Here is a 26,443-nt window from a genome sequence, read left to right as displayed (position 1 = left end):
AAATAATGCTCATAGTGTGCATCACTAAAAATAGCTTGGCTTCTGTAAAACAATCTAATCCTCTGTTGCAACAATGGTAAAGCGCATCAGGAAGTCACGCCATTCCAAATGAGTCAATAGCGGTGTCCCAATTCATTTGAGGGCCGATGACATCATCACAGCGCAGGTTCCTACAAATGCTGCTGCCTCTTTTTCCAAATCCAAAGATTCTAGATGTTATTAGAATGTTTGATGTTAGTCATGCTAAAATGTAGCCAGTTAGCGTTGTGACACAAAGTGAGGATGGGAACATGTGACAAAAGCAGGAAGGACAGCCATTCTTCACCAGAACACGACGACATTATGTTAAGTTGACTGTACTGCCCTTTGAAAGGTTGGATTGTGCCCAATAAGAATTTTCTTTCACATGTCTTTGAAGGTTTTACCTTGATTGAGAAACAGCTATTACAACAAGTCAGGATATTACATCACCACCTTAACCAGTCATTAAAAAGACGCGATCATGACAGTCTATAAATTGAATTGCCAATGTTTATTTTTTTAAAAATGAATGGAGATCATAGAAAAAACAAACAAACATGGTTGTCTACACAGACAAAAGAAGATGTCAACTGCAGTGTTGCATATACTTCTTGTGGCTTTGAAGAGCAATAGTGACTAAAGCAGGACAAAGCTCCATTTCAACGCTTCTTTTTGCTCTCCTTCTTGGATTTTGGCCTAATTTGAGGCACCGCCGCTTTGAGTTTCTTTGCATGATCTGCTGCCTTGCCATTGGTGGACTCGGCCTCCTCCTAAACGCACAGAACAAGAAGGATTTTATTTGAAAAAAAGTTCAAGTTCAGGTAGGTTGAGTGCCATCTTCAGTTTTTTCCCCCCATCATGATTGCTTTTATCACCAATATTTCGTGGAAGCACTATTGATCAACAATACTGACCGAAATCAATGTTTCCATGTAAAAGACTCCAGGCGGCTGACGGCTTACTTTTTCATGGCCTTTGGAGGTGGGCACAATGATTGCCAGGATGCAAATGAGCTGGAAGATGGCACCAAGGAAGAGGCCACAGCGCAGCAGGCTCTCGAGAAATGTTGCTTCGGGAACTTCTGGGGGAGACAAGTCCATTTCTGCAGACATCTTTAGGAACCTGAGGAATACGTGAGAACAACGTCAAGGATTTCATAGCATACATTTGTGAGGTCAGTTAGACACGTTCACTTTCACACTTAGGCTCGTTTTCTTTGATGTTGTCCTGCAAAAACGACTTTAGGGCGCTGCCAATAATCCCTCCAACGTCGCCAAAAATCCCTCCAAACGTATCAATGAGCCGTAAAAGACAGCACAATGTAACAATGTAAGAGGCTACCGAGAAACAACCAGTAATGTTGAACTGTACATTGCTGACCTACACATATTGCAATAGAAGCACAAAACCAAATGCCACAAACTCCATTTGGATGCTTACATATTATTGCTAGTTTACGACGCTGCTAACAGTCCCGTGAACGCAACAAACCCGCAGCCGAGAAACCCCAAATAAGACATACCAGAAGTGTAAAACCCGTTCTTTGTTTGTTTCAAATAGATCGTGGATGAAAAGCTGGTTCGGTAAAACTCGTACAACTAAAAGCAATTTCGAGAAACGTTGGCACACGCATTATATGAAAATAGAACCTTTTACAGGAAGTGGTGTACAGGAAGTGGTGTAGGTCTTCATAATGTATTTCCGGTTTCTAGGTAGCGACCTTGCGGAGTGTCGCCGTCTAGCGGTGACGTGTAAGCATCACAAACATTTGTCATAAAGCATAAGTTTGCAAATGTCGATCAAACACGAATCTGCTTTCATGAATAGCGATGGAAATCTGAGAGTAATTATTGTTGAGACTGAAATCACAGAATTTACAAAGGCTTCTAATATTTATTTGTCCATTCCATACCCCCAAACTACTTATTTACATTGCAAGAGATTCAATCACCCGTTAGGTTAATGTTAAAAAAAAGAAGAAAAAAAAGATATTCGTGAAGTCGGAGGATATCAGAGTAGCCATGGATGGCACAGCATCTGCTCGAGCGTGCACCGTTGAGTTGGGTCTAAAGTCAAGCACATCCACAAAAAATCTTCACAATCTGATCGGGAAAAAAAGCAAAATAATGTTAAGGTTGCAAAGATTTGTTGGAATATACATAGTGTTGAAGGAATGCAAATAATTCACAATATCTCACCTTCAGACAAATCCCTATTCAGTTTAAGGCCTTCGGAAAGGAACATGCAGGTGTCAAATCGTTGCTTCCCGTCCAGCAGTTCAAAGAGTAGCGCACCCAGGTGCCACACTGTGGTCGGACCAGCGCAATACGGACGCTTGCGGGTATACTCTGGAGGAGCGTAATTCAAGGTTCCTACAAAAAAATAAAAAATAAAAAAAATGGCCAGAGCAACAATGACTCTGTGCCAGAAGCTTAAGATCAGCCTTACCAAAATAGTCATGGTACGGTTCCATGCTAACTAAGCAGCTACAGCCAAAATCTATCACCCGCACTCGAGTGACGCCGGGTGAGGCCTCCAGTAGAATGTTTTCCTGCTTTAGATCTCGATGGAAGATGTTGGCAGCGTGCATTTTGATGGCGGCGTCCACCAGCTGCTTCATGATACACTGACGATGGACAAGTTAGAACAAATCAACATTTTTTTCAAAGTTACGGCCGCGGCCGTGTATGTGGTTTAACGCCGTTCTTACCTTTGCCTCATCCTCCTCAAGGAGACCGAGCGTCCGCAGCATCAAGTATGTGGACAATGCCACCGAGTGGACGGGCCTCTCCATAATTAGAACAAGCTCTTTCTTCAAATCGCAGATTTCCAGCAGTGCTATGACTGCTGATGTCCCATCGGAATTCTTGATACTGGATGCTTGCAGCATGAAGATGGCCTCCAAGGGGACTTTCTGCACTTTTCCATTTATGCTCTATGAGAGAGTGGAAATCAACGAAAACACAATTCAGCAGGATGAAGGCGAATATGGTGTGTACCACTCACCAACGGGACATTTCTGACTTTTGTCTTGGGGATGTATTTGATCGCCACCTTCAGGAAACATTGGGTTAGCGTCGGGAAGAAACGTCCGAACGGTGCAAAGTGCCTACTTACTGGATTAGAATCGGTTTTCCTGTGACCAGCATAGACTGAACCGAAGCCTCCTTCGCCGATCTTGGCAAACTTCTCATATTTGGTCTCAAAGGTGGCTGCGCACAAACACATCAGGATCTACCGGAACAAAAGTGGTGGCAATGTGAATGCTTACCTCTGCTTGTTGCACTTAAGAGAATGGTTTTCACTTGGTCTAATAAAGAAGTCTTTGGTTTCACAAAAGCTGATGATTTGTCTTCCAGACCTCCTCTAGGCGGCACTGTTTTCTCGCACTGGCCTATTAAACTCTCTGGTTTGGTGGCCGCACATTGTTTGTTGTTGCCTCTCTCCTGCACAGTCTCGACTGAAACTTGATCTTTCATCTTCTGCTTCCTTATGAAGGCCTCCGGGTTCGCCTTGTCTTTCACTTTGGTGGCCTTGGCCGAGTCCCTTTTGACGTTTGCGCCAGGTTGTCCGCTGGCGCCCTTTTCAAGCCGCTGCCTCTTTCCAGTGGCATCTTGCCTTGTATCAGCCTTCCGCTTTGTCTGGGATGGCCGGGGTTCTTGTAATGTGCCCGTCATTTCTATAGCTGGTCCAGCTTTGACTGGCTCAGTTGCGGTCATTTGCTTTGAGCCCGATTTGAGTTTGCTCCCTTTTGGTGGCATTTGGGCAATTCTGACCGTGCGCTTCCTTGTGCGAGTCTCCGATTGGATGGCGTTTTTTTTCCTCGTTCCTTTAACTAACTTCACAGGTGACGTTTTGGCTTTGAGTCTTTGCGGACATGTGACAGTCCTTTGTTTTAGGCCAGAACCTATCCTGGTCCTCGTGACCTTCATGGGTGATTCGGTAGCTTTGCACTCGTGGTCCCTGATTGGCGTTTCAGGTTCGGTGCAAAACTCTCCTCCGCTCCCAACAGTCTTCACTGGTAACGTTGAACCTTTGAGTCTCTGTGTCCATCTGACGCCATCTCTTTTTGTCTTAGCCTTTTGTTTGCTTGCCACTTTGTTGGTGTCTTTGACTTTCTGGTTTGGAGGCGTGCTGTCAACCTTCCTGTTGTTGGTCTTTTGAGCAGGTGCAAGCTCAAGTGGCATCTCTGTTAATTCACTGACCTTTGAGGTTATTTCACACGCATCGAAGGTTTTTCGGAAACATTTGCCGTTTTGAAGTTTCCCTTGAAAATTCCTCAACACATTTTCTTGGTTCTCTGGAACGGATAGAAACATATTAAAAGCAACTTACTTATTCAGTACGAGAAGTTGAATCAAACCCACGTGTTAGCTCGACATTTATTTAACAGCCTCGTATCATTTTCTCATGCCGATTCAAGACAGGTTTCGGCTCTAAAATCAGATATCCAAAGCCAATCTGAATGAGTTGCTTAGCTTGATTCCATTGAAAGTAGTTTTTGGAGCACTTGAAAGCAACACTCCATATTTCCTTTTGAGTATACGCACCCAAATAGTCGTCACGGGATGGGAAATGAAAGAGGCCAAATTTGTCCATGGGGTTTCATGTGCGAGGGGGAAAAAGGTTATTAAAAGCACAGAAATGGCTTTGCCATTTGCCACATATGGCACACAGTAACTGCATCTAGGGCTTATTAGGAGTTGAACACCTATTCCTTTATACATAGTACACACACATTATCACAGTCACTTGAAAGGTACAACTTGTAAAAATCACTGATGACATCACAAAGAAGCCAATGCAAAAGATGTCGGTGATGAGCGGGTTTGATTTTTTTTCCCCCGTTATGTCATGTTCTTCGTGGAGTCTGGGTGGCCTCCAGCGGCGTCACTGCGATGAGCTGTCAGGTCTCTTCGTATGATGTCATTCACTGCAGAAAGGAATGAGTAACTTTACCATTCAAGACTACCAGCTCTTTTTTTCGTGGTACTGTATTTCTCTTATTGCCCAAGTGCATTCTACCTCAAAAGATGCAAAAACAGAAAAAAGCCACAGACACCATGGCTTTGTTCGACACGGCCTTGCCTGCTTTTATTTGCATACTTATTTGCCTTGACTGTGGGCTAGTAAAATATTTTGCTCGCCATGAGGCGGCTTTGAGTTTTCTTGACACCTCGACAAGAGTTTGTTTGCAAGTGAAAGCATTGTATGTAAAAGTGCAAAGAACAGAAAGCGGAAAGTGAACAGAAAAGCTCTCATCATGAAAGCCGCAAGTGCAAGCAATGCGCCTGCTTGTTTTGCAGGCTGACACGTAAAAACCTCGGGCTTTGTCGTCGCTCTTTGCCAATTGCAAGCGCCAATTCGGATCATCGCTATATACGTAGCGTCACCGCAAAAGACATATGTACTCACCGTCTTCAAGGTAGACGCAGCTGAGGTCCTCCTGTTTTACCGTAACCCTCTCATGATGAGTCTGAGATTCTCGGTCGGCGCCGCTCGAGTCCGTCCGGGGTGAAGACTTCCCACATATGTCACTTTGGACCAATCTGGAAGACGCCATCTTTGCTTGCACAAAACCTTGAAGTCTTGTCGACGAATAGGCCCGAGGAACCTGACTCCGTTTGTCTGTTGCCGTTAGGACATTGGAACCCGGAACTTTGCGGATGCTGATAGCGTTGCTTGGATAATAAAGCTGGTTTGTAGGGTGGAAAATAGCTGGCTCATTGATGAGACCAGTTGTCCTTGACTGGTAAAGGACCGCTTGGGAATTCCACGCATCGGATGCAAGCGCACTGAACGGTTGGAGACTTCTCTCCTTCTCCAGCCGACGGAAGGGGGACTTTATCTGCGTGTCGGACCGAGGGTCGGGGTAGTCACGCTCCTGCCACCCATCCACTGGCTCTGTTTTAATGTCTGGGTGCAAAAGAAAAGCTGGGAAATAGATGGCCAGCTTTTTCACACGTGCTCCGATAAATACCTATCACGGGGGTGTAGATCAAGTGGCGAGGCTCACTGCGCTTCTTCTTCCCATTGATGACGTAGAAGTTGACTTTGGCCGGGTGACAAATGGTGCCATCCCGATACGGAGGCACCAGAACCATCAACATATTCTGGAAGAGACCGTGAAAATGTGAGCTGTTGAAACAAACGGAGGCTATGGAAGACTAACTCACAGGTTGTTTGTTCTCTCGCTCCACATTTGCCTCCACCTCCCAGATCTGTTGGCCGTCTGAAAGAAGGAGACGTTTCAATGGTGGCTTGTGCTTTGTGTGGAATGTTCCCCACCCCCACTTGATGGCTCGCTCACCTGCTTGCTTTTTTTGAAATCTAACTTTAGCCTTACCACATCCTGTTGACTTAAAGCCGTACAACCAGCATTTAGTCATCAACAGTAGACTGGTAATTTCTCACAGGTTAATTCTCCCAACATCAGCACGCCGAAGCAGACATTTCCATGTCAAATAATACACGCGTCTACTGTTTGATGAGATGGGATACACGCCATTGAATCCAAAATATCCGACAGACTCTCGAATTCTGCTTTGACGGTTAGACGCGTTTCCCGTGTCTGTGCTCGGTGGAAAATGCAAAGTACTTTCTCTTTCTGTACATCCGTAAGACATTTCTGTCAAACTCTAACCTTGTGCCTTCTCTGAGAACATCACTCTGGCGTCATAACTGAAGTTCTGCCCGGTCAGGATCATTTGTTGTCCACCAAGTACGGAACATCGGTCCAGGTTCTGCATCTTGACCAGAGGGATCTCCTGAGCTGAATGCTGGGCTGAACAAACACAAGTTCAAATTTAACGGAGAGGAATAAAGACAAACAATATTGGCATTGTTAGGACGGATGATGGTTTGCTCCATCCGTACAGCATTCGATTGGATGAGAGGCCGCTTGGAGTGACACCCATTGGCCTCCGGGTTGCGGTACGTGAACACGAAACACCAAGCGCACACGAGTGTTTTTGCGTCCGACGTCGGTCTCGCCGTCCCGCAGCTCGATGTCAATGTTTTTCCGCTTGAGGATTCCGACGCAGTCGACCCTTGGAAACGCGACATGAGATCGACAGTAAGACAAGAGGATTCTTTCTGGAACCGACCAAGCGAAAGTAGCCCTAAGTCGAATCGTCTCTCATCAGGAGGACATTCTCGACATTCGGGCTCTACTCACACCACCGTCATGTGGTTGCTTGGCTGGAGAGGGATTTCTAACACTTTGGTCCCATTGAGCATCCTTTCCGTGCAGGGCGTGGTCACGGTCTTGCCGGTGATGCGGTGGGCCTGGTAGAAGGCGTGAGCTTTCATCAGCCTTTCGTCGGCCGTGCCGATGAAGACCTGCAGGCCGAGCGGCGCCGTGCCTCTGTAACCCAGGAGCTGGTGGGTTCCACCAAAGCGGCTTAGAATCACACTCCAGTGCTCCGCTGACAAACACGTTCATGTCAGGCTTTCGTTCACTGTGCGAAGGCTTTTCGCCAGCGCATTGCAACTGCTCATTAAGAGCGACTTAAGGAGATTAGGAATGAGACAATATGTGCATTTCATGTGAACATACCTGCTAGCCACCTTCAACAGGTCATATGATGGACTTTCTGGGATCATTAGAATTTGCATGGCTGCCTCTCTTAACGTTTTGCAGCAAAAGGGTTGGTGGAGGAGATCAAATCAAGTACCTGGACTTCAGGGTGCCCTCCGTTAGGTGTTTTGACAGGTCCGCGGCTACCCTCTGTCTCGTAGTGAGCTCTGTGGTGAGACCTGGGCTGGGACTTGATCACTAGCTCGTACTGACTCGTCCGGCTGGGTAATGGCCAGTCCAGAGAAGGTAGAGGTGCCAAGGATAGACCTCTTCAGGAGAAAGAAAGCATAAGAGGAAAGAAACGTGATATCTAGTTGAGATAGAGAAGCCACACACCCGAATGCTCCAAAGTGGATTGGATGAGGAGGAGGAGCCCATGAAGTTGGGAGGACACGGAAGCCTCCAAGTCCGGCCTCATCTTCTAGCCTGCCAACCCTCTCCAGCTCGTGGTGACCCTCCCTGTACACGCAAGCCGGCCTCTGCCTACTTGCACCTAAGGCCGCATCTCGAGAAAAGATGCGGCCGCTCACCTTGTCGTTTGAGCACAGCCCGGAGGCCTGGCCTTGGCTCTGGTGCTCATCTGGAACCTGGCTGTGATGGAGGGGGTAGGAGCCGTGCAGTGTGTACGGAGAGGGGATAGGACTCGGGCTACGGGAACGTTGTTTGACAGGAGTGGGCCCCGGACAAGGAAGGACCTGCTCGTGCGCGCGCTTGCCTTGCGGTGAGGCAGAACGGCAACGTCGGTGGACAACTAGCGAGGGGGGGACTCGGTGCTCAGGCAGGAGGAAGAGCTCCTCGGTGAAGCTATTAGCAGGAGAAGACTGGGCTGAAGATGTTTGGATATCCTGAAGAAAGGAGCAGATATCTATGGTGGAGTGCTCCGTGGCACAAGCTCCTCTGTTGGAAGGGGAGATGCATGGTGATACTGACGGAGAGCAGCCATCTGCTGTTAAACCTGCGGAGGAGTTGCTGCTGGCGGGGCTTGCGCACTCCCGGTAGGCTCCGAGGGCTTTGAAGCCGGGGCTTTGCTCTAAGGCCCGAAGGGTGAAACAGTCCCCCGCCGATGGAGTGATCTCAATCCTGGGACCGGGAGCCGGAATGAGCTCCCGTCTTGTTCTCGGGTACCTGGAGCCAAAGGCCACCTCTGATGAGCTGTCTTCGGCTGGCCTAGCCTCAAGTACGGCGGCTTGATTGGCACCATCTGTCAATAAAACCAGTCGCACTCATTTGCGCTCAGATTTGATCATTCAAGACATTCAGATAGCGATGGAAAAATATTCATCAGATGATGAGAATTTCGTAGGTCAAATACTTTCCTTGCCAAATCCTTGACAAACATACATACATACTAATAGAAAAGTCATCCCCATTGGAGCTATGCATTGGAACTGCAAATCAATATTTGTTTTTGGTACGCAGAATTATATTTAATGGCAGCTTACCTGGGATATAGCCAGCAGAAGAAAAGTCCTCGCCTGGTGCATTATAGAGAAACAAATCTGAAAAGTCCAACTCTTCCTGACAGATGTCAGATGCCATCTCCTCACTCTCATATATAGCTGATGATATTATTATTTTCCAACGAATGAAGCCATCAACGGCAACAGCCGACCCACAATGTGAAAGAAGTATTGTCGTTTTGGGGAAGTGCTCGACTCAAACAATGAGCTTCCTGTGTGTGTGTGTGGGGGGGGGGGGGGGGGGGGGGGGTTAGGGGGCGTGCGTGACTTTGTGTCTGTGTTCTTGCGCATATGCGCTTTTAATTTTGATTGGATTTGCACGTTTGATTGAGGATGACATTTTTCAGGGGGTTATTTACGTTGGCTCTTAAATGGCAGATGTTGACCCTTAATGATTTTTTGGAATGATTAAAATATTCCCCTGCAGCATTAGACAATTTCTTCCCATTTTATACGGCTGATTTGAGAAGTCCCCCTTCCACAATGACTGATGGGAAAGAACAAGAAAGCTTTGTTGTATTGATCTTTTTATTTTGGTGAATACAATGTCGACATAAAACAATGTACATTGTCATTGCACTTTATATACACAATGAAAATAAACCTTTTCACATCTAGGACGTTAATAATACGTCTCCAAGACAGCTGCCTACACTCAGTTTGTACACAATAACTGCTATGTTAGCCATCAACAGTCGTGAGTAATACTTTTAAATAGGTTTGAGGTATTCATGGCATGATTACATACTTAGCAATTTGACGTCTTTCTATTTACAGAGCAGCAATACAGGGAGTCAGAGGTCCAGCAGAGGTACCATCTTTTCATTGGAGCAACTAAACACCTGGAAGGCAAAGAAGAGGTCACAGATTAACATTGGCAACAAGTAAGACACACACTCCTGTAACAAATGACGATTCATGTCATTTTTGTGAAGACAACGATCATGTCCGACAATCGTATGTTGTTATCGATAAGAATCTCTGCCAGTGTTTGCATTTTCAAATGATCACTTTGACACGTTCTTAGATAATCACAATGTCTCGTCACAATTGAGCTACTTTTTGAAATGATCACCTCATCTCTTGATGAAGGCCACCGGTAGTTCTCTGTTGGGAATCAACAATCCCGAGTGAATCACGTCGAGCCGCTCGTCATCCGTCGCCACAATCTCGTAATCTCGGACCATCTGACAATAAAGACTGCGAGTCAGTGAAAATGTCCACAGAGACCAGAAAAAAAAAAGTTGTCCTAAGCCGCCATCAAGCAGTAAGCTCGATGTAAATACTGTAAGCCACTTTTCATTTAAGGGGGAATGAATAACCAAAGGATCATTAATTCTACTTTATTCTACTTTCACTGTACAGTCAAAATTTGAATCATTGAGATGAATTGTACTTGTTCCATGCATGTTTCTAATAATGTGATCTGAAATGCGGTTAATGAGCCTAACTATGGCAGCTATTTGCTGCTTTTGCGCTCAGGCCAATGGCAGTCTATAAAAAGTATCAGCTGATAAAGACGCGTCACAAACACATCAGTGACACTCTGATGAAGGCGGAAGATTCCGCCGAAACATGTCAGGTAAATGAACCTAAAACAAATTTGTTTGATATAGAAGAACCAGAGAAGTAATTGAAAAAGAAAAAACAAGATGAACCTAGTACAACTATAAAAAGTATTGTTTTAGCGCCATCTAGTGACATTTTTCTGCCGAATACCTATTTGAAGTGTGGAGAGAGGCTTTTGTAGTCAATAGCAATATCATTTTAGAACCTGATCTTGTGGCACAGTCCTTTTGGCGCCATCTAGTGACATTTTCTTTTGTTGAAGTGTGTCTTTTGTCGTAAATAACAATATCCTTTTCGAAGCTGCTCTGGTGGCACAGTGATTGCAAACGCGTGAGTGAGGCGGCTGACGGGAACGTGAGCATCTCACCCAGCACAGCGCCAGCTGAAGCTGCAGCTCGGCCAGCCGCCTGCCGATACACATCCTCTTGCCGATCCCGAAGGGGACGTTGGCGAAAGGGTTGATGGAGCTGTTCTCACGGAGCCAGCGCTCGGGCTTGAACCGCTTGCCCTCCTTGAAGTACTCTTCGTTGGCGCCGATGGCGTGGTAGTTGATCATCAGAACTGTCTGTAGGGCGGCGACGGAGAATGTGACTCGTTTATGTCCATTTGGACAATCGAAAACAGGAGCAATAGCGTAGAATGTGTTATGTCACAATTTGGGGGGCATTAGTGTTCACTAACGCGGCGGGGTCTAAATTGACCGCTTGTGCGACAGGGAGGGTGAATAGCTGTCAACCTCACCTTTGACCCTAATAGCACAAGTGCTGTATGGGAGGTAAACAATGCGCTCTTTTCTTTTGCTAATCCAAAGTGCGGTAACTAGACTCCTCTCATTTGTCCAATTTGCCGTGTGTATAATAATAAATAGTTCCGAAATGACTTGGGCGCTTATGCCAGCGGGATCATGATTGGTGGGCGGGTTCGTTCTCCGTCTGGACTCTGTACTGTACATGTCGTATTCACTTGCCTCCTTCAGACACGCAAAGTCAAATGTAAATGATTGTAATCTGCTCATGTCTGGCACGTAAAGGCACTTACTCCTTTGGGAATGGCGTAATCTCCCAACACAGTGTCTTTGTCTAGGGTCCTGCTTGTGAATGGAACGGATGGCGATAACCTGTCAAAGGAAGAGAAAAACAACGCATGAGAATTGGGCCTCGTGAAAGTCTAGTGGAGCATGTCTAAGCTGTTTAACAAGAGCTTTTTTTTTCCTTTTCTTTTCTTCCAAACCGCGTGTAATCTCATATCCTACATTCCCCGGGTGATATACTTAGGAGCCCTCAATGACACCATGGACGACTTGTGACTGACCTTGAAGAACCCGGCCGGTCATGCTGTTCTATCGCACAGAGCTTGTCACGTGCGGGCTCTGGCTTCTTAATCTCCGTGGTACCGCTCTAAATATTGACCCGATGCTCACGTCTTGACTTACGTGAGCGCCAAGTTAAAAAGTTTTCAAGTTAAAATCCCAATGATGGTCACACACACATCCGGGTGTGGTGAACTTTGTCCTCTGCATTGAACCCATCCCCGTGTGATTTGGATCCATCTCCTGGGGGAGCAGTGAGCAGCAGCGGTCATTTGCTGATCCTGACCCCCCAAGTCCAACCCTTCATGATGAGTGCCAAGCAGGGAGGCAATGGGTCCCATGTTTATAGTCTTTGGTTTGAACCCACAACCTTCCAGTCTCAGGGCGGTGGACACTCTACCACTAGGCCACTGAGCTGGTTTGACGCCCTACGCAGACTTTCTGGAAATGACGTTCTCCCTGCAATCGATTTGCTTTTTTGGGGAGCGCTTCTTATGGAAATGTGTGGACTAAAAATGTATTGTACCTCATGGACTCTTTGAGGCAGGCTTTGAGGTAGGGCATGCTCTTGAGGTGTTCCCCGCAAGGTTGCTGGTCGGCGGGCACCACTCTTGTGATCTCGCTCAGCAGCTCCCTCTGGGCGGCGGGGTTACGCGACAGGTTGAAAATAGCCCACAGCATGCTGTTGGCAGTCTGAGAGAAAAATTAAGAGAGGGGGGGGTGAGACTTGGCACGTTGAGGCCGCCCCTTTCACTAAGTGCTTTTTGCTGTGGGGTCCTGAAAGTTGTTTTTTTCCCGCTTCAATTCTTACACGACATGTAACTGGAGCACAGCTCAGCTGACTCAACCCTCCCGTTTTTCGACGGGATAGAAAATGGGTGAAAGGTGAAGCAATATTTTTGCCACTCCAGTACAGGATTGCCTGACTGGCGGTTATTGTGGTGGGGACCTTTCATACGCTAGCGAAAAGTTTGATATACACAAGTGCTACACGCTTCAAATGATAGCTATTAAACAATCGGGTATTCTAGCAATGACCCCTCGGATTGAATATTTATTTTGCAATATTAAACACGTGCAGGTTTTTGCTCGATTGAACGTGACTTTTAGTGTTTGTGGCTTTAAAAGGCGGGGCCTGCTTGAGCAAATGCAAATGTCATTAGCTGGCTACTAACTTGCTAACCCTCACGTAACGGAGTGGACTATTTCTCCCGTGTTACTACCTTAAAGCATCTCTCTCACCGTTTCCACGCCGCCGATCTGGAGCTCGGTGATGGCTGCATACAGCTCCTTTTTGGAAAGGTTGCTGTTGTGCAAGATGTCGCCCATTAGGTCGTCCGGTGCTGCAGGGCCGTCCCGCTTCAACTTCTTGTCGATGTAAACTTTGGCTGGAGAGAGCGCTATAGCGTTAAAGAGGATCATGGAAACAAATGTCCACGCAAGCAAAGTGCTTCCCGGCATTGGTTTGGGAAAATACTCCATTTTTGCTTTGAAATAGTCAACGGCAACTCTAACAGTTATGCCAGTTTCCTCCCTATTGCTCCATATACGTACTTTCGGCTGTCATAACTGAACTTGTTAGCAGGTCGCTACCTACCGACCTCACTGCTGTTGTTAGGACAAATATTTGCCAAGTTTGGCCTCTCGTGGGTCACACGGTTGTACCAAATCCCTTGGCTCCCGTTCACGCATGTACACAAAAAAAGTGAGCATCCAGTTCATAGTAAAAGCTGCTCTGAGTATGCCTTGGTCTTTCTGGCACCGCACATTTCTCACCTTCTGAGGTATGAAGCGCCTCATGTGTAATAATAGCAAATGCGTAATACAATTATGAGTTTGCCCACAAGCCACGTCCATTCCAGAAGATCTCTCCGCTACGATTGAACTGCTGCCATCTTGTCGGCTCATCGCCTCTGTCCTCTTTATCTGGATGCGTACCTGTACTGAAGATTCGGTCCCAAGCGGCGGTGTGGTCCTGCCACGTTTTGGTGTTGAGGCTCTTGTGAAGCTCCACAGGCGTGACCATCATTATGCCAAACGTGCTCATCATCTGCCAATTGAAGTCCATCCCTTCAGTTAATTCAATCATCACCTTTGCTGATCACTTGTGCTCTTTGTCCACGCTATCAGCCGACGAGCATCCCGTCCGTCTTTTGCGATAGTACGTTGACGCTATTGGTTTGCCCCAGTAACCGGCGGCCGGCTTCACCGGCGACAGTTCAGCCGGTGAACCCGACAAACCCGCAGCCGCGCGAGTACATTCTTTTGGACCGGAGTCACGCTCTAGTACACTGTATAGTAGAGCCAACTTCAGAGCTCCCACTGGACAGTATTAGAGACGGTGGACAACACTGCCACCTACAGGACTGTGCTTTAGTTTAACGGACGAGCTCATGTTTTCATGTACAACCTGGAGAAACCTTCTTCTAGACGTTGACTGCAATCGTGTTTAGCCCAATTTTTGAAGGGACTCCAGAAATTCTGGGCTTTTTATCATTTGTAAAACTGTACATCACAGATCACGATCGTTGTTGTATTTTGCGTCAAAAAGATCCTTTTGGTGAAATACTGCTCCTAGAAACGAGTGATTTGAAATGAAGCGTGCGTGCACTCACCGTTTTGACGGCGGCGATGAAATCCATGGCCTCTTCGTCAACCTTTTCTTGGAGCAGACCAAAGCGCTTGTCGTAGAGCACCAGACAAATGGCTGAGCAAAAACACAACAACATGATTTATTTGCACGTTCCATTTTGGTACTGAGGTAAGAAAAAAAAAATCGACTAAAGATGTGGCACGGATTCTAGCAAGGTTTACCGATTTCTCTGAAATGGTCATATCTTCAATAAATCGGAAATCAATCAATCAATCAATCAATCAATCAATCAATCAATCATTTTGGGGCCCCGTAAATATAATGAAACCTACTCTCAAAAGACCATTTATTGAGTTCGAAGTACAAGTCTTCAATCTTGCCATTTGTGTTGATTTGTCCAATTCTGCTCACAAATTCTTCCATCACCTATATTGTCATTTGATAAATACTGCGATTATTATTTCATGTCAAACATCACAATTAAAAGACTCTCTTCTCATCTTGGAGTCTTACCTCATTGATTTTAGCATCCAGTTTCACCACCTCTGTCGGCTTCATCAACTTCTGCTGGAAGGCGCTCCTCACCCTCTGCCAGTCTTTTCCTTCCCTGAATAAGAATGCAAATAAGGAAAATGAAATAAAAATGATACCACTCCACGTCGGAACCCTCTCGATCCAAAAGTGAGCCCTCCCTCCGCCGACTTACAGGATGAGGAGCCCGTACGCCTCGTCCCGCATGTCCCTGTATGCTTTCCAGGGTTTGATCTCGAGCCTCTGCGGGTGTGCGCCCTCCTTGCGGTACAGCGCCTCCACCAGGCAAGGCGCGCCGATGTGCAGTGACTCGAAGGAGCCCAGCTTCATGCGGAAGATTTTCCCGAACCTCTTGTGATAATCAACCTTGGGGTGGGTGGGGGGCAAACAATAGCATGAGACCAAATGAAAGAGAAACGAGACGAATTCGATCGTACCAATGCTTCGTGCTGTCTGGTGAGTCCTCCTTTACGGAGGAGCTCCACCAGGCTGCCGACCAGCGGCCAGTTGGTAGGTCCGGGAATGGCATCTAGACTGTGCGCCCACGAGGAGGAGGAGGAGGAGGAGGAGGAGGCGGCGGCGGCGGCGTGCGGGCACCGCGCAACCTCCACAGCATCCTTCTCCTCCAAGACGCACACGGAGGATGTGGGCTTGAAGTGCTGCAGTCCTACGGACCTTTTCCTCAGCAGCTCCACGATTTGCGGCACTTTTTGGATCTGCGCCCTCATCCTCCTCCTGGTGGTGGTGGTGGGGTGGGTTGGGTCGGCCCGAGAAGATTGACGTAGCTCTCTTATTGACACTTGTTTTTCCCCTCTTCTTTCTTTCTTTCTTGCTTTCTTGCTTTCTTGCTTTCTTGCTTTCTTGCTTTCTTGCTTTCTTGCTTTCTTGCTTGCTTGCTTTCTTTCTTGCTTGCTTTCTTGCTTTCTTTCTGCTAGGTTTCTTCTGTTAGGGTTTGCTCACTTTCCTGGAATTGTCACACCTCACGGCCACATATATACGCCGAGTGGGTTTCTTCCGACGCGCACCGAGCCAATCAGGGGCCGGTGCGCCATGGTGTGGCCGCCAAGCCCACCATTCATTTATGGATCCACATTGAAAGGATAGTATGGCCTCAGATAAACCACGGAAGTGCCCCCTCGCGACCCCCGCACCCACCTTCACCCCTCCCCTCTCCCTCTTTGGCTTCATAAATAAACACGAGCCACCGTGGAGGTGACGCGGTTCGCGTGGACCGATGCGCGCACCCATTCGGGAAGGGGGGCGAAACTTTGGCAACGATACATCTTACTACTACACACACTCGTCACACGCCACCGTGGGTAAATATTTGCGCCTGTGAAGAGAGCGTGCTTTTCGCGTGTTTGTTAAATGCTGTCCCCCCCCCCGCCCGATTCGCTTCAACGATTTGGACACGTTTGATATCATCACTCCACTTAAGCAACGTCACTTCATCCTGTTGTTGAAGTCGTCATTTTTCACTCAAAGCTTCACGTACAGAGACAATTAATCCAAAAATTGCACAACTTTGTCCAGTGGCGATGTGATTGGCATACCGTCCGTCCATCCATCATCTATAGCGCCACGGGGGTCGCGTGCGTAATGGAGCGTATCCCACCCTCCCAACAGCGAGGCGGACCAGTGCGCCACCGTGCCGCCCTGGAAATAACATATTCATCTAATGGGAGCAAATTTGAAGTTTCAAAATGGTAGCTTAGCTTTTGTATCAATCACTCCTCAGGAAGTAGGTCTCCGTTTCAAAACGTTGGTGAGCCCTGATATAGAATAGAGTAAATTGAAAACAACACATGATAAAGGAAAACTATGACAACAAAAATTGGAATATTTGAAACTTGTGTATTAATAGTTCCTCACGAGAAATATATTTTAGATATTTTGTCACACCATTCAAACAGACCAAGTGCATGGTACGGTATAGCACCCACGCACGCACGCACGCACGCTCAAGAATGTGCTGGGGGACAAAAAGCACGTGGTCAAAAAACACAAAAAAAAAACACTTGAATAAATGCTTTGACGTTTTCTCGCATTAGTCACACACGATGACGTGCACTCATAATTGATGTGATTGATTAACCCTAATATGCATGACGCCGATTACCTTAGTTTATCTTATTTGAGTTAAAGTGCTAATCTGTTTTATTCCGTTTTTTTGTCAAGTGAAGTCACCCATACTGCACGTTTGTTTTGAATCGGTACAAAGTCATGTAAAAATGATAACAACAACACATCACATTGATAACAATTGATAGCAACAACACGTTACATTTATAAACATCAATAAAAATAGGCACATTTTGGAGACGAGTAAAAAAATGCTTCCACACACAATAGCTTGATTTTACTCCATTTCGTTGACGTTGAGAATATATGAGACTTCTGACAGACAGCAGGACTTTGTGTGATTTTGTCCCCAAAATAAATAGGCATATGGAAAATAGTGTTTATTCATTGTACGATAGTGATGAGTACACTTTCACGTTTAAAGATCTTTATTTGAAAAAAAAAAGCATGTTCTCTTTCTCTGGCACAATATGCCATTTGGATTTCAGTCCGATTTTTTAAAGGTGTTTGGAATGTATTTCATTTTCGTATGCTATATACGTCTAACATATCGCATTTGAAGACGTGACGGATTTAATAGGATTGTCCGTCCTATTTATGGGGACTGTACATTCATTTTCTTTTATGACACACTCCTTTTAACTGCATTCCAGTAAAGTGCAAAGTTTGGAAAGCAACAACACTGTAAACTCTCCAATCAGGCAAAAACAGCATGACAACTCGTGTCCAGAACTCTGAGATGGGGCCAGGTCGTGTTCTCTGTCCTGAACTGTGCGAGGTAACTCAGGCAATGTCACGGAGCGCTGGGACATGACGAGACCCCCCCCCGCGTCCCCCTGAGTCACACAGAAAAAAACATGTTTTCTTGGCCCGTTGTGCTGAGGCAAACAAACTACGCAATAGCCCTGCTGCTGACCTTGAACACAATGAGTGAGTAATGAGACTTTATCTCAGTAATAGTGGGTTCCTGTTTTGATCCAGTGTTTTTGTCAGATGCTAGGGTTGTGCAATTCCATTCCTCACACAATGTACTTTTGGTGATACGCAACTCAACGCATGTGACGGACGGACGAGACAGGACAGGACAGGACTTTATTGAATTGAGGATGATGATTGCTGAATTCTCGGGGTCACTAACAAGCAGAGACAGGTTGTGTGACTTGATTGCGTGGGGGGCGTGGCTGGGAAGACTTGACGTCAATGCGAGCGGCCGGCTGAGTGGCACTTGACAACGCAAACTATCCCTAGCGCAGTCGGACTGAACGTGGCGTTAATCGGAAAAGGTCGCAGTGCCCTCTTCAGGTCAAGGAAAAGATCCAAGTGGAAGAGCCCAAGTAAAGTAAAGTAAAGTGAAGTCTTGGTTATGAGTGAGCAGGAATGCCATGCCATGGCTTTTTATTTGGAGTCATCCATCGATGACTTTCAAAGAAGCGCACGTAGAGTCAACAAGCACTAATTAGATTGGCAATTTTGGGGCCTTCAAAACCGAGTCAACAGCAACAAAGGAATGTGCTTGAGTTTGGCGCGTGTGCTTTTTGGAGGAATGACTGATCATTTTGGATTGAACCCTGTGGTGTGTTTTCTGCACAGATGAGCGCCGACTGATAGGCAGGATGATAAGTGTGAGTGGATCCTGATAGGAGGGCCCGCTGACCCGCTCGTGCATGCAAACTCAATGACTCGAACCTTGTCCAAATTGAGCGAGAGGTCACTGAGTTTGCCCATTGGAAGCGGCTACCGGATCGGGGTTCGGGTAGGGGCCTTTACGCAGGCCGTGCACGCGCACATTTGTGTTTGGAAAGCGCAAGTGCACGTTCACCCCGCACCACCAGCGCACCCGCACACGCTTGTGGCAAAACGGCACGGAGGTCACGCTATTGTTGTTCTCGCCGTTGTAACGGCTTTGCGCGGTCACAGCGGCGAGCTCTCGCATAACAAGTGCTGACCTCGAATGTGAGGCGCCCCCTTGGCTCCGCCCCTTCGGAAAGTCGAATGAAAATATTGACGACAGAGCAACGGCAGCAGCGGTGGTGAAGTCATGCGAGGAGCTCCACCTTCCTCTCGTCGCCATCTTACACAACGTGTCGACTTCCTTGGCGCACGCTCGTAAACATGTTGTTCAATTTGGTGATAGTGTCTTATCTGTTGTATTGCCTGCCTATCAACTGCTGCGCCTAACGCTGAGGGGTGAGCGAGGTCAAACACGGACACAGAGTTCACTGAGAGTACACTTACACAGTTCTGGGATCCAGATTGGGGAAATTGCATACTGCATACTGTATGCAAGATTGCAAATTGCATACTTTACAATTTGATATACTCTCCGAAGAGTTGGACCTTTTAGGTGGGCAAAATGTTTTGTTTTGTTTTTTTTTATGATGAAAAAGCAAGATCCAAATCAATTACCTTTTGCCGGTTAGAAAGGGATCTAATTCTAATTAGCAATGAGCATATTTTTACAGTGATTTCCAAATTGTCAAAATGAACAACTAAAAACAAGAGAAAAACTAAATTCTACATTTCTTCCCCTGATGAAAACAACAAAAACATACAAATGTGATAAGAAAAAAAGAGTTGGTATGACTTTGACAGTGTAAAACATAAGTTTCCCGATTAAAAAAAAAGCTAAACCCAGAGAATAAACATCACAATCGAGTGGCTAAATCAATGCTGTCAACTCTGTCAACTTTGCGTGAGTTTGTTTGTACTTTGATTTCTTTATGAGTGTCAAGATTCTTGACACGCAGCCAACACTAATATCATCCAATGTAAAAGAAGAAAAAACAACTCCTAACAATCCGCCATAAGCCATTAACATTATACAGAAAGTAGGTCATTTCTAATTATGGAGACGATGGCTCGAGCTCACAGGAGACCTCCGCGAACCCGCCGACCCCAAATCTGGTTCGGGACTCCCGGCTCAGAGTAAGAGCTGGCGCATTGCTTCTTTTCCGGCACAGTGAAGACAATTTGCAATATGGGCAATGACAACATTTGTCTTTGCGGGCCACGTAAAATGATACGGCGCCCCCGGCCGGGCCTTGACTTTGACACCTAGGATTTAGAGTGGCACAACATGGAGCGTAGCGACAAGCCCACTTCCAGCGAGAGCTGTAAGGCAGACTTGCTAACCACCGTGCTGCCCCCGTATCATCCTATCAGACCAAAATAAACACCACGTGACGTTCTCTCTCATCCGTTATGTCACCACGCTGTCAACTCGTTTATGACACCGTTGGCGCACTTGGCTACTCTACGACCTGCGTCTGCGGGGTCAACTCATTTTTGACTTTGAAAGTAATATACATCGTACTGTACATATGGCTTTGATAAGACAATGGATTATAATCAGCGTGAGGACTGTGCTAAAGTTCTCACTGCAGAATGTAGCATTCTTGTAAACCTTTGGCGTGTTTAAGCTTTCTTTTGGAGTTTGTTTTTAGTCTAATTTTTAGTCTGCAATTTTTCCTCTTCATACAGCAGAACCTCTTCACCTCAACATTGGTACTATTCGAACAAGAATGTTGACAATTTCTGAAAAAGTATCCAGAAGTTCTAATTGGCAAATAAGTCACCAAGATTTCTGTAAGGAAAATTAAATCATTCACCTACAAATGACCCCCAAAAAAAGGTTTTACTTTTAAATAAAAAACAATTCACCTACAAATGACCTTTTTTTTTTTTACTTTTATATGAAAAAAAAAAATATATATATAATTGGGTAATGTCTTTTATAGACTTATAGAAAGTAATAATATCTGCTAAAATGTGACTTAACTGCGTTGTTTACAAAGAGTTTATGAACCTGCTTCACAGGAATTCACTCCATTTCTTTTTCTTACGGGAAAACAGGCACATGTTTTGGAAGTTGTAGCGTATCGGCACGGCTATATTGGGCTCTTTTACGAGAAATATGTTTTCCAGAGAATTCCACCACGTGAAGGTCAGCACTCCCTCGGCGCTCCAGCGCGCCACTCCATGCCGTTTTCCGTGACTGAAATGCACTTGCTTGTGATGCCGCTGACACGAGAGTAGGCGGGCGGGCGGGCCATCTATCCGCAGGCATTATTGAGGTTCTTCGCAACGCTCTCCCACCCCCTTTCAACGTCTCCCTTTGGGCGACGTTACCAGTAAGCGTGGCGGGAAACGACTGGTCGGGGCCAACGCTCGGAACACACACGCTCGTCTTGACACTCTTCCTGGAAAACACGTGTGGCTTCTGATTCATAAACAGCGGAACCCCAAAATGACGGGGTGGGTGGGAACCAGGGGGCTTTTCAGGAGCAGGACCAACAACGTGAATACACACTCGTGGGCTCAAAAACATTCCTGAGCCTACAGTAACGCCATCGGGTTTCATTGGCGGCTGACGTAGTAAACATCAGAGCCCGGGAAGTCGAAAGTCGGCATGAAAAGCATCAAAACAAGCGTGTTGGAACAATGCGGAGGCTCAAATAAATCTCCTGCTAGCATCCAGAGTGGAAACTGTGTGTGTGTGTGTGTGAGGTATCTGCATGTGGGCCAGTACAACAGGCAGTTGCGCTTATTTATCACAACATTATTGCTCCCATCTTGTCAGCAGATGATGTTTAATGGCCTTTCCCTTGACTTTGATTCGACCTTCATGTCCTAAACAGGATGATGGAGCTGATTAAGGCTCCAATGGATGACAAATGTCAAGTGGCGGCACTGCCGTTTCGCATTTGTTTTGACGGGATCGAGCTGGGTGAAGCGCGGGAGGCATCGGGACTTGTTTTTCTCCAAGGCCAAGAGACCATGTGGTAAAGTTTAGGGTGCCACGTTAATCGCGCTTAATGCTCGTAAACAGGAAACAAATTGACTCGGTCGGGCTCAGGCACGTTGCCTCGTGGCCGACCAACCTATGTCGGGTGGATATAAAAAACATTTACACACCTCGGGTAAAATGCCAGGTTTCTGTGATATTCCCAAAAAAAATAGACCAAGTTCCTCTTTTCCAACCATTAATTAATGTGAGTTATAAGCTGTACACCTCAATTGAAAACAAACAGATAATGCGGTTGCGCAAGTATGCACACCCTCTTTTAATGGACTCATTTACAGCCTACGTCGCAACTTCACGGTGTTAGCTAGAGACAAAAAAGGGAAGCCAGCAGGAAACGCCGCTACTTTGATGTAGAAAAATAGCTCTTGTTGTGGTTGCCCAAATTGTAAACTTATATCAAATCCCAGCTTCTGCTAGTCATGAAATGTTGAAATGAATCGCCTGATAGAATGCAGTGTTTGTGACTTGTGTGTGTGTGTGTGTGTGTGTGGTGGTGGGGTGAATGGGTTGATAAGGAGCATCACTTTCCTTCTTGCTGGCACAGGGGAGGTCGACCAGTGCATGTTTTTGAGCTCATCCACTCATTTACCGACACTACACCAACCCTTTAACCCCCCCCCCCACACACACACACACACACACACGCATTCACCCCCTCGCACACGCACAAGACACAGAGGTTGCAAGAGTTCATAACAGGGTACACAAGGACCCCTCTGAACTCTACAGCTTGGCTCCTTTCCAAGGAATATCTCACCTCGGAAGCTCACGACAGCAGGGTCTCGGTGCCCTCCGCATGCCTCACAACACGCATGTTCACACACACATACACTCACAACAGTGTCTAAGAAAAGAAAACAAAACACGGCAGTTAACACATTCCAAAGCAAGCGAAGACAATACTGAGTGCACTGAGGACATTTTGAAGCCCCCCATTTTTGATCAGGCCTCAATGACCCATGGGTGACATTGGGTCCAGACAGATGTGCTAACAAGACCCCCCACCCCCGCTAGAGAAGGAGGAGGAGGACTTTGGAAACATGATGTGAAGATGATAGGGGAAAAACAAGGATGCGGGGAACAGAAAAAACAGTGGGAACGATGCAGGCTCACACAGAAAGTCATGGATGGATAACAAACACACACGTAACACGCATACATGCACACGTACGCAAACGTGCACACACACACACTTCACAATTTGAACAGTTCTACTGTACGCCAAAAACAATGAAAGCATTTATAAAATAACAACATGGAATTTCCTCAAAGGGACACTATGATAGTCCATTTTCTTTCACTAACAATTCTGAAAAGAAAGAAAAAAAAAAATGCTGTCATTTGTGATGCAATTCTCATCTCCTAATCATGACATTGCACTTCACCAAACGGAGAAGGAAAACGATTTAAGCTGTTGTTTCTTTTCCGACATGAGTCTTTTTGCCTTATTTTACAGTCCACCTTATTGGAGTTATTTTAGGCTCCATTTAAAAGTTGTACACATGAGAAAAACAGTTTTGTTTTGCATTTTGCTTCCTACTCTCCTACCTTTAAAGAAAAAAAGAAAGAAAGCGGGACACTTGTTTTTCCTGATGTGGTGAAGGACTGCATTCCACGTGGAACATTTGTCCCTCGTTAAAATCACTGGCTAATATGGATTGGATTAAAAAACGCTACCACCGGTAATAAATAAGCAAAGAATAATTGGCTGCATCTGGACACTTTAGCCTCCATTTCCACAACTGGCTTGTTTGCTTTTTCTGCACACACTTGGACCTATTTCCTGCAGGAACTCCATTATTGCATGTTAGGCTTACCATCTGTTATCATTACTTCCAAGCAACGTGGAGGCACTGCCAAATTTGGCCTTTTCGTCGTAAATCCTGCCGTTTTCTCTCCGACCCACCGCCGCAGCGCGTTTAGTCTATGCGCTGGTTTCTCAGAAATGCCTTTAAATCATTCCAATGTGCCAATGTGACAAAAACATGACTGCTCGTGTGTGTGCGTTTGGGAGAAAACATTTAAGCCTGGAATAAAACGGGTTAGAAACACAAATATGACATAACATGATGATAATTTTTTGGGGGAAAAAGTGGCTGCCATCACTTTACAATATTTACAATAAGAGTTCCCTTATGCTTTGGTGGTGGTGGGGGGGGGGGGGGGGAATTGTAGGTTAACAATGATGTTATGCATATAATGCGAGAGCTACTGCCAATTTAGTAGGTCACTTTGAAGCATTGACCAGTAAATAGTAATTACTTTTGCCCCTAAACATTCTTAATTTTTAGATTTCAAATGATGGGCACACCCTGAACTGGTCGCCCAACGACCATTGGCACATTTGTATGACTCTTGGTTGTACAATCTTTTTCAGATTTCAAATGATGGGCACGCCCTGAACCGGTCGCCCAACGACCATTGGCACATTTGTATGACTCTTGGTTGTACAATCTTTTTCAGATTTCAAATGATGGGCACGCCCTGAACCGGTCGCCCAACGACCATTGGCACATTTGTATGACTCTTGGTTGTACAATCTTTTTCACGATGCTTTGACGATCTGATCCGTTTGACGTTGGAATGATTTGAATCGCCAATGGCCCCAAGAGTGCAATACGTCATTTGATTTTTTTGTCCCACCTTGCGAGCGTGTTTTTGCATCCACGGCATACCGTTGTCGGGAGAGCAACGGGGGCTGAAAACGAACTGACCTCTCCATGCACGTTATTACACATCGATGAGGCCGCCCATCTGATCATTAACCCACTGTGTAACCATTTGTGTGTGTGTGACTCTCCTTTCCAAAGGCTGTTTTTGCCACAGTCTTCATTGGACCCCATCGATTTCTCCCTGAAGCACCTCCTCAAGGCCTGGCTGCCAAAGGACTCTGCTCTGCACTTTGTGGCCGTAAACTTGTTGTGCTCTCTTTTTCGCCCTGGAAAACACACACACGCGCGCACGCACAGGCACATGAGGCCTCTGATCGGGAATCAGCGTCACCGTAAAAGCTCCTTATTAAAACAGCAAGGCGGCGCAGTCACTCCTAATAATGCATCACTGACACTTTATTGGGTGGTAAATATTATTTCACTGTAACGGTACGTCGGCCATGTTAAAAGAAAGGCCTCTTAATGGCCTCTGCTGGGCTCTAAGAGCAACCTCTGCGGAGCCGGATTTAACTGCTATCGTTTTGTATTCATTCAGACAAGCATGGTCGGGGGTGCGGGGATCTCCTTTGATCCGGCTCGCCAAGCAATTCCTCAAATCAAGTCAAGCATCAGAGGAAATTTGGCCTGCAAATAGTCAGAGGAATAATAAACATCAGCTCATATGGGCTAGGCATCAGATTGTGCGGGTGGTCATAATGACAGTTGATGTACAGTATGAAATGGTGGATGTCATCCATTCCGGACCATGACACTCTCATCATGCCTGACGTGCAAGGTCAAAGAAGTCTTTCTTGGACCACAGCAAATGGTTAAAACATCTTTTTCACTTCTTTCCAATGAGAATGAGTGAGTGTGAGCGTCCAATTTGACACACCTGCTCCCCTTCCACACACACAACCGTGGAACTCGAATCAGTCAGATCACGCCAGGGTGCCGAAATGAATCATTGGGCCCAATTTGGTCATTTCTACTTGGGCGGCTATCGGGAAAGGTGGATAATTACGATCCAAAATCATGCTCTTGTAGACAGTTCACAAATGGCTTCACTCCAAAGTAAAACGCTGTAAAAGTAGCCCTGTGACGTTGATTGGTTTGACCTGGGCTGAGTTGCCACTTAGCATCCTTTGAAGAAAGCCAGCATCCAGCCAGCGGAGCGCTCTTCCCGCGGCCCCTTCAGGTGATGTACGTAAGTCTGTTTGTCGTTAAAGCAAGCCTGTCTGTCAACATGACCGGATCATGTCAATATTTCACCGCTTGGCAGCCGTCTTCTCGACTGTGTATTTATTTGTCTGTGTGTTCTTGGCCACTTTTTGTGCAATCGTGGTGTCCTCTGCCAGTACAACTAGTGGCTTATTGTGAAACACGTGGTTGCCCCTTGTGGATGGGACGACTTTCAAATTTACATCCCTCCAAAGATGGCTGTGCAGATGATGGCGTGGGTAGGTGGGTGGGTAGGTGGGTAGGTAGGTAGGTAGGTAGGTTGGCTAGTAGGTTGGCTAGTAGGTTGGTAGGTAGGTAGGTAGGTTGGCTAGTAGGTTGCTAGATTGATGGTCACTCATCCTAGCAGTCCTGTTCTCCCCATCCATCTCTGGTCCTCTGGAATGACTGACACAGATTCCGCAGTGGCATCTCGTTTGGCCTGAACCCAAAGTACCTTTTTGAGCCACACATAAAAACACAGCCAAGTGTGCCAAGTGTTATAACACAGGCCGGGCAGGAGTTTTCTTTACTTTACTTTCCCAATCATACTCTTTGCTTTGGAATCAAGCCAAGTGTCATTCACCTGAAAAGTGTGTAGTGATGAACTCAAAACAAGTGTCATG

General features: G+C 46.2%; 4 protein-coding genes and 1 long non-coding RNA gene across 9 annotated transcripts; 1 reads left to right on the top strand and 4 right to left on the bottom strand.

Annotated features, from left to right (window-relative positions):
• Nucleotides 1-513: 513 nt before the first annotated feature.
• On the bottom strand, nucleotides 514-1,745 carry manbal (mannosidase beta like). 3 transcript variants are annotated; one of them, XM_061290632.1, is made up of 3 exons: nucleotides 1,671-1,745; nucleotides 984-1,143; nucleotides 514-791 (listed from the first exon to the last, which is right to left on the bottom strand). In XM_061290632.1, exons 2-3 carry the CDS (start codon nucleotides 1,131-1,133, stop codon nucleotides 681-683), a joined length of 261 nt encoding a protein of 86 aa, XP_061146616.1. In that variant the 5' UTR covers nucleotides 1,134-1,143; nucleotides 1,671-1,745; the 3' UTR covers nucleotides 514-680. The 3 variants fall into 3 exon arrangements, with proteins under 3 accessions (XP_061146616.1, XP_061146617.1, XP_061146615.1); XM_061290633.1 differs by having other exon boundaries at nucleotides 1,678-1,729; XM_061290631.1 differs by having other exon boundaries at nucleotides 1,544-1,715.
• On the top strand, nucleotides 701-2,394 carry LOC133161905 (uncharacterized). Its single transcript, XR_009716144.1, has 2 exons — nucleotides 701-842; nucleotides 961-2,394. It is a non-coding gene; the product is annotated as an uncharacterized LOC133161905 (long non-coding RNA).
• Nucleotides 1,895-4,708, bottom strand: LOC133161902 (serine/threonine-protein kinase pim-2-like). Of its 3 annotated transcripts, none has more exons than XM_061290628.1 (8): nucleotides 4,572-4,708; nucleotides 3,293-4,321; nucleotides 3,139-3,233; nucleotides 3,028-3,075; nucleotides 2,732-2,956; nucleotides 2,470-2,647; nucleotides 2,220-2,393; nucleotides 1,895-2,123 (listed from the first exon to the last, which is right to left on the bottom strand). In XM_061290628.1, the coding sequence occupies exons 1-8, from the start codon at nucleotides 4,618-4,620 to the stop codon at nucleotides 2,032-2,034; spliced, it is 1,890 nt and encodes a 629-aa protein (XP_061146612.1). In that variant the 5' UTR covers nucleotides 4,621-4,708; the 3' UTR covers nucleotides 1,895-2,031. The 3 variants fall into 3 exon arrangements, with proteins under 3 accessions (XP_061146612.1, XP_061146614.1, XP_061146613.1); XM_061290630.1 differs by having other exon boundaries at nucleotides 3,139-3,255; nucleotides 4,227-4,321; XM_061290629.1 differs by lacking the exon at nucleotides 4,572-4,708 and having other exon boundaries at nucleotides 3,293-4,353.
• Nucleotides 4,392-9,264, bottom strand: LOC133161900 (nuclear factor of activated T-cells, cytoplasmic 2). The gene is made up of 10 exons (XM_061290618.1): nucleotides 9,043-9,264; nucleotides 7,937-8,801; nucleotides 7,698-7,869; nucleotides 7,199-7,401; nucleotides 6,898-7,070; nucleotides 6,665-6,805; nucleotides 6,198-6,253; nucleotides 6,002-6,134; nucleotides 5,437-5,937; nucleotides 4,392-4,954 (listed from the first exon to the last, which is right to left on the bottom strand). The coding sequence occupies exons 1-10, from the start codon at nucleotides 9,137-9,139 to the stop codon at nucleotides 4,869-4,871; spliced, it is 2,427 nt and encodes an 808-aa protein (XP_061146602.1). The 5' UTR covers nucleotides 9,140-9,264; the 3' UTR covers nucleotides 4,392-4,868.
• A 306-nt stretch (nucleotides 9,265-9,570) lies between these two features.
• On the bottom strand, nucleotides 9,571-16,181 carry LOC133162689 (1,25-dihydroxyvitamin D(3) 24-hydroxylase, mitochondrial). The gene is made up of 12 exons (XM_061292062.1): nucleotides 15,500-16,181; nucleotides 15,238-15,428; nucleotides 15,045-15,138; nucleotides 14,864-14,957; nucleotides 14,554-14,645; nucleotides 13,877-13,988; nucleotides 13,181-13,326; nucleotides 12,465-12,631; nucleotides 11,668-11,746; nucleotides 10,997-11,194; nucleotides 10,136-10,247; nucleotides 9,571-9,902 (listed from the first exon to the last, which is right to left on the bottom strand). Exons 1-11 carry the CDS (start codon nucleotides 15,788-15,790, stop codon nucleotides 10,137-10,139), a joined length of 1,575 nt encoding a protein of 524 aa, XP_061148046.1. The 5' UTR covers nucleotides 15,791-16,181; the 3' UTR covers nucleotides 9,571-9,902; nucleotide 10,136.
• Nucleotides 16,182-26,443: the final 10,262 nt, after the last annotated feature.

This window comes from Syngnathus typhle, linkage group LG11, assembly GCF_033458585.1.
Source record: "Syngnathus typhle isolate RoL2023-S1 ecotype Sweden linkage group LG11, RoL_Styp_1.0, whole genome shotgun sequence".
NCBI classification, from domain to species: Eukaryota; Metazoa; Chordata; class Actinopteri; order Syngnathiformes; family Syngnathidae; genus Syngnathus; species Syngnathus typhle.
This window is presented reverse-complemented; position numbering and strand designations above follow the sequence as displayed.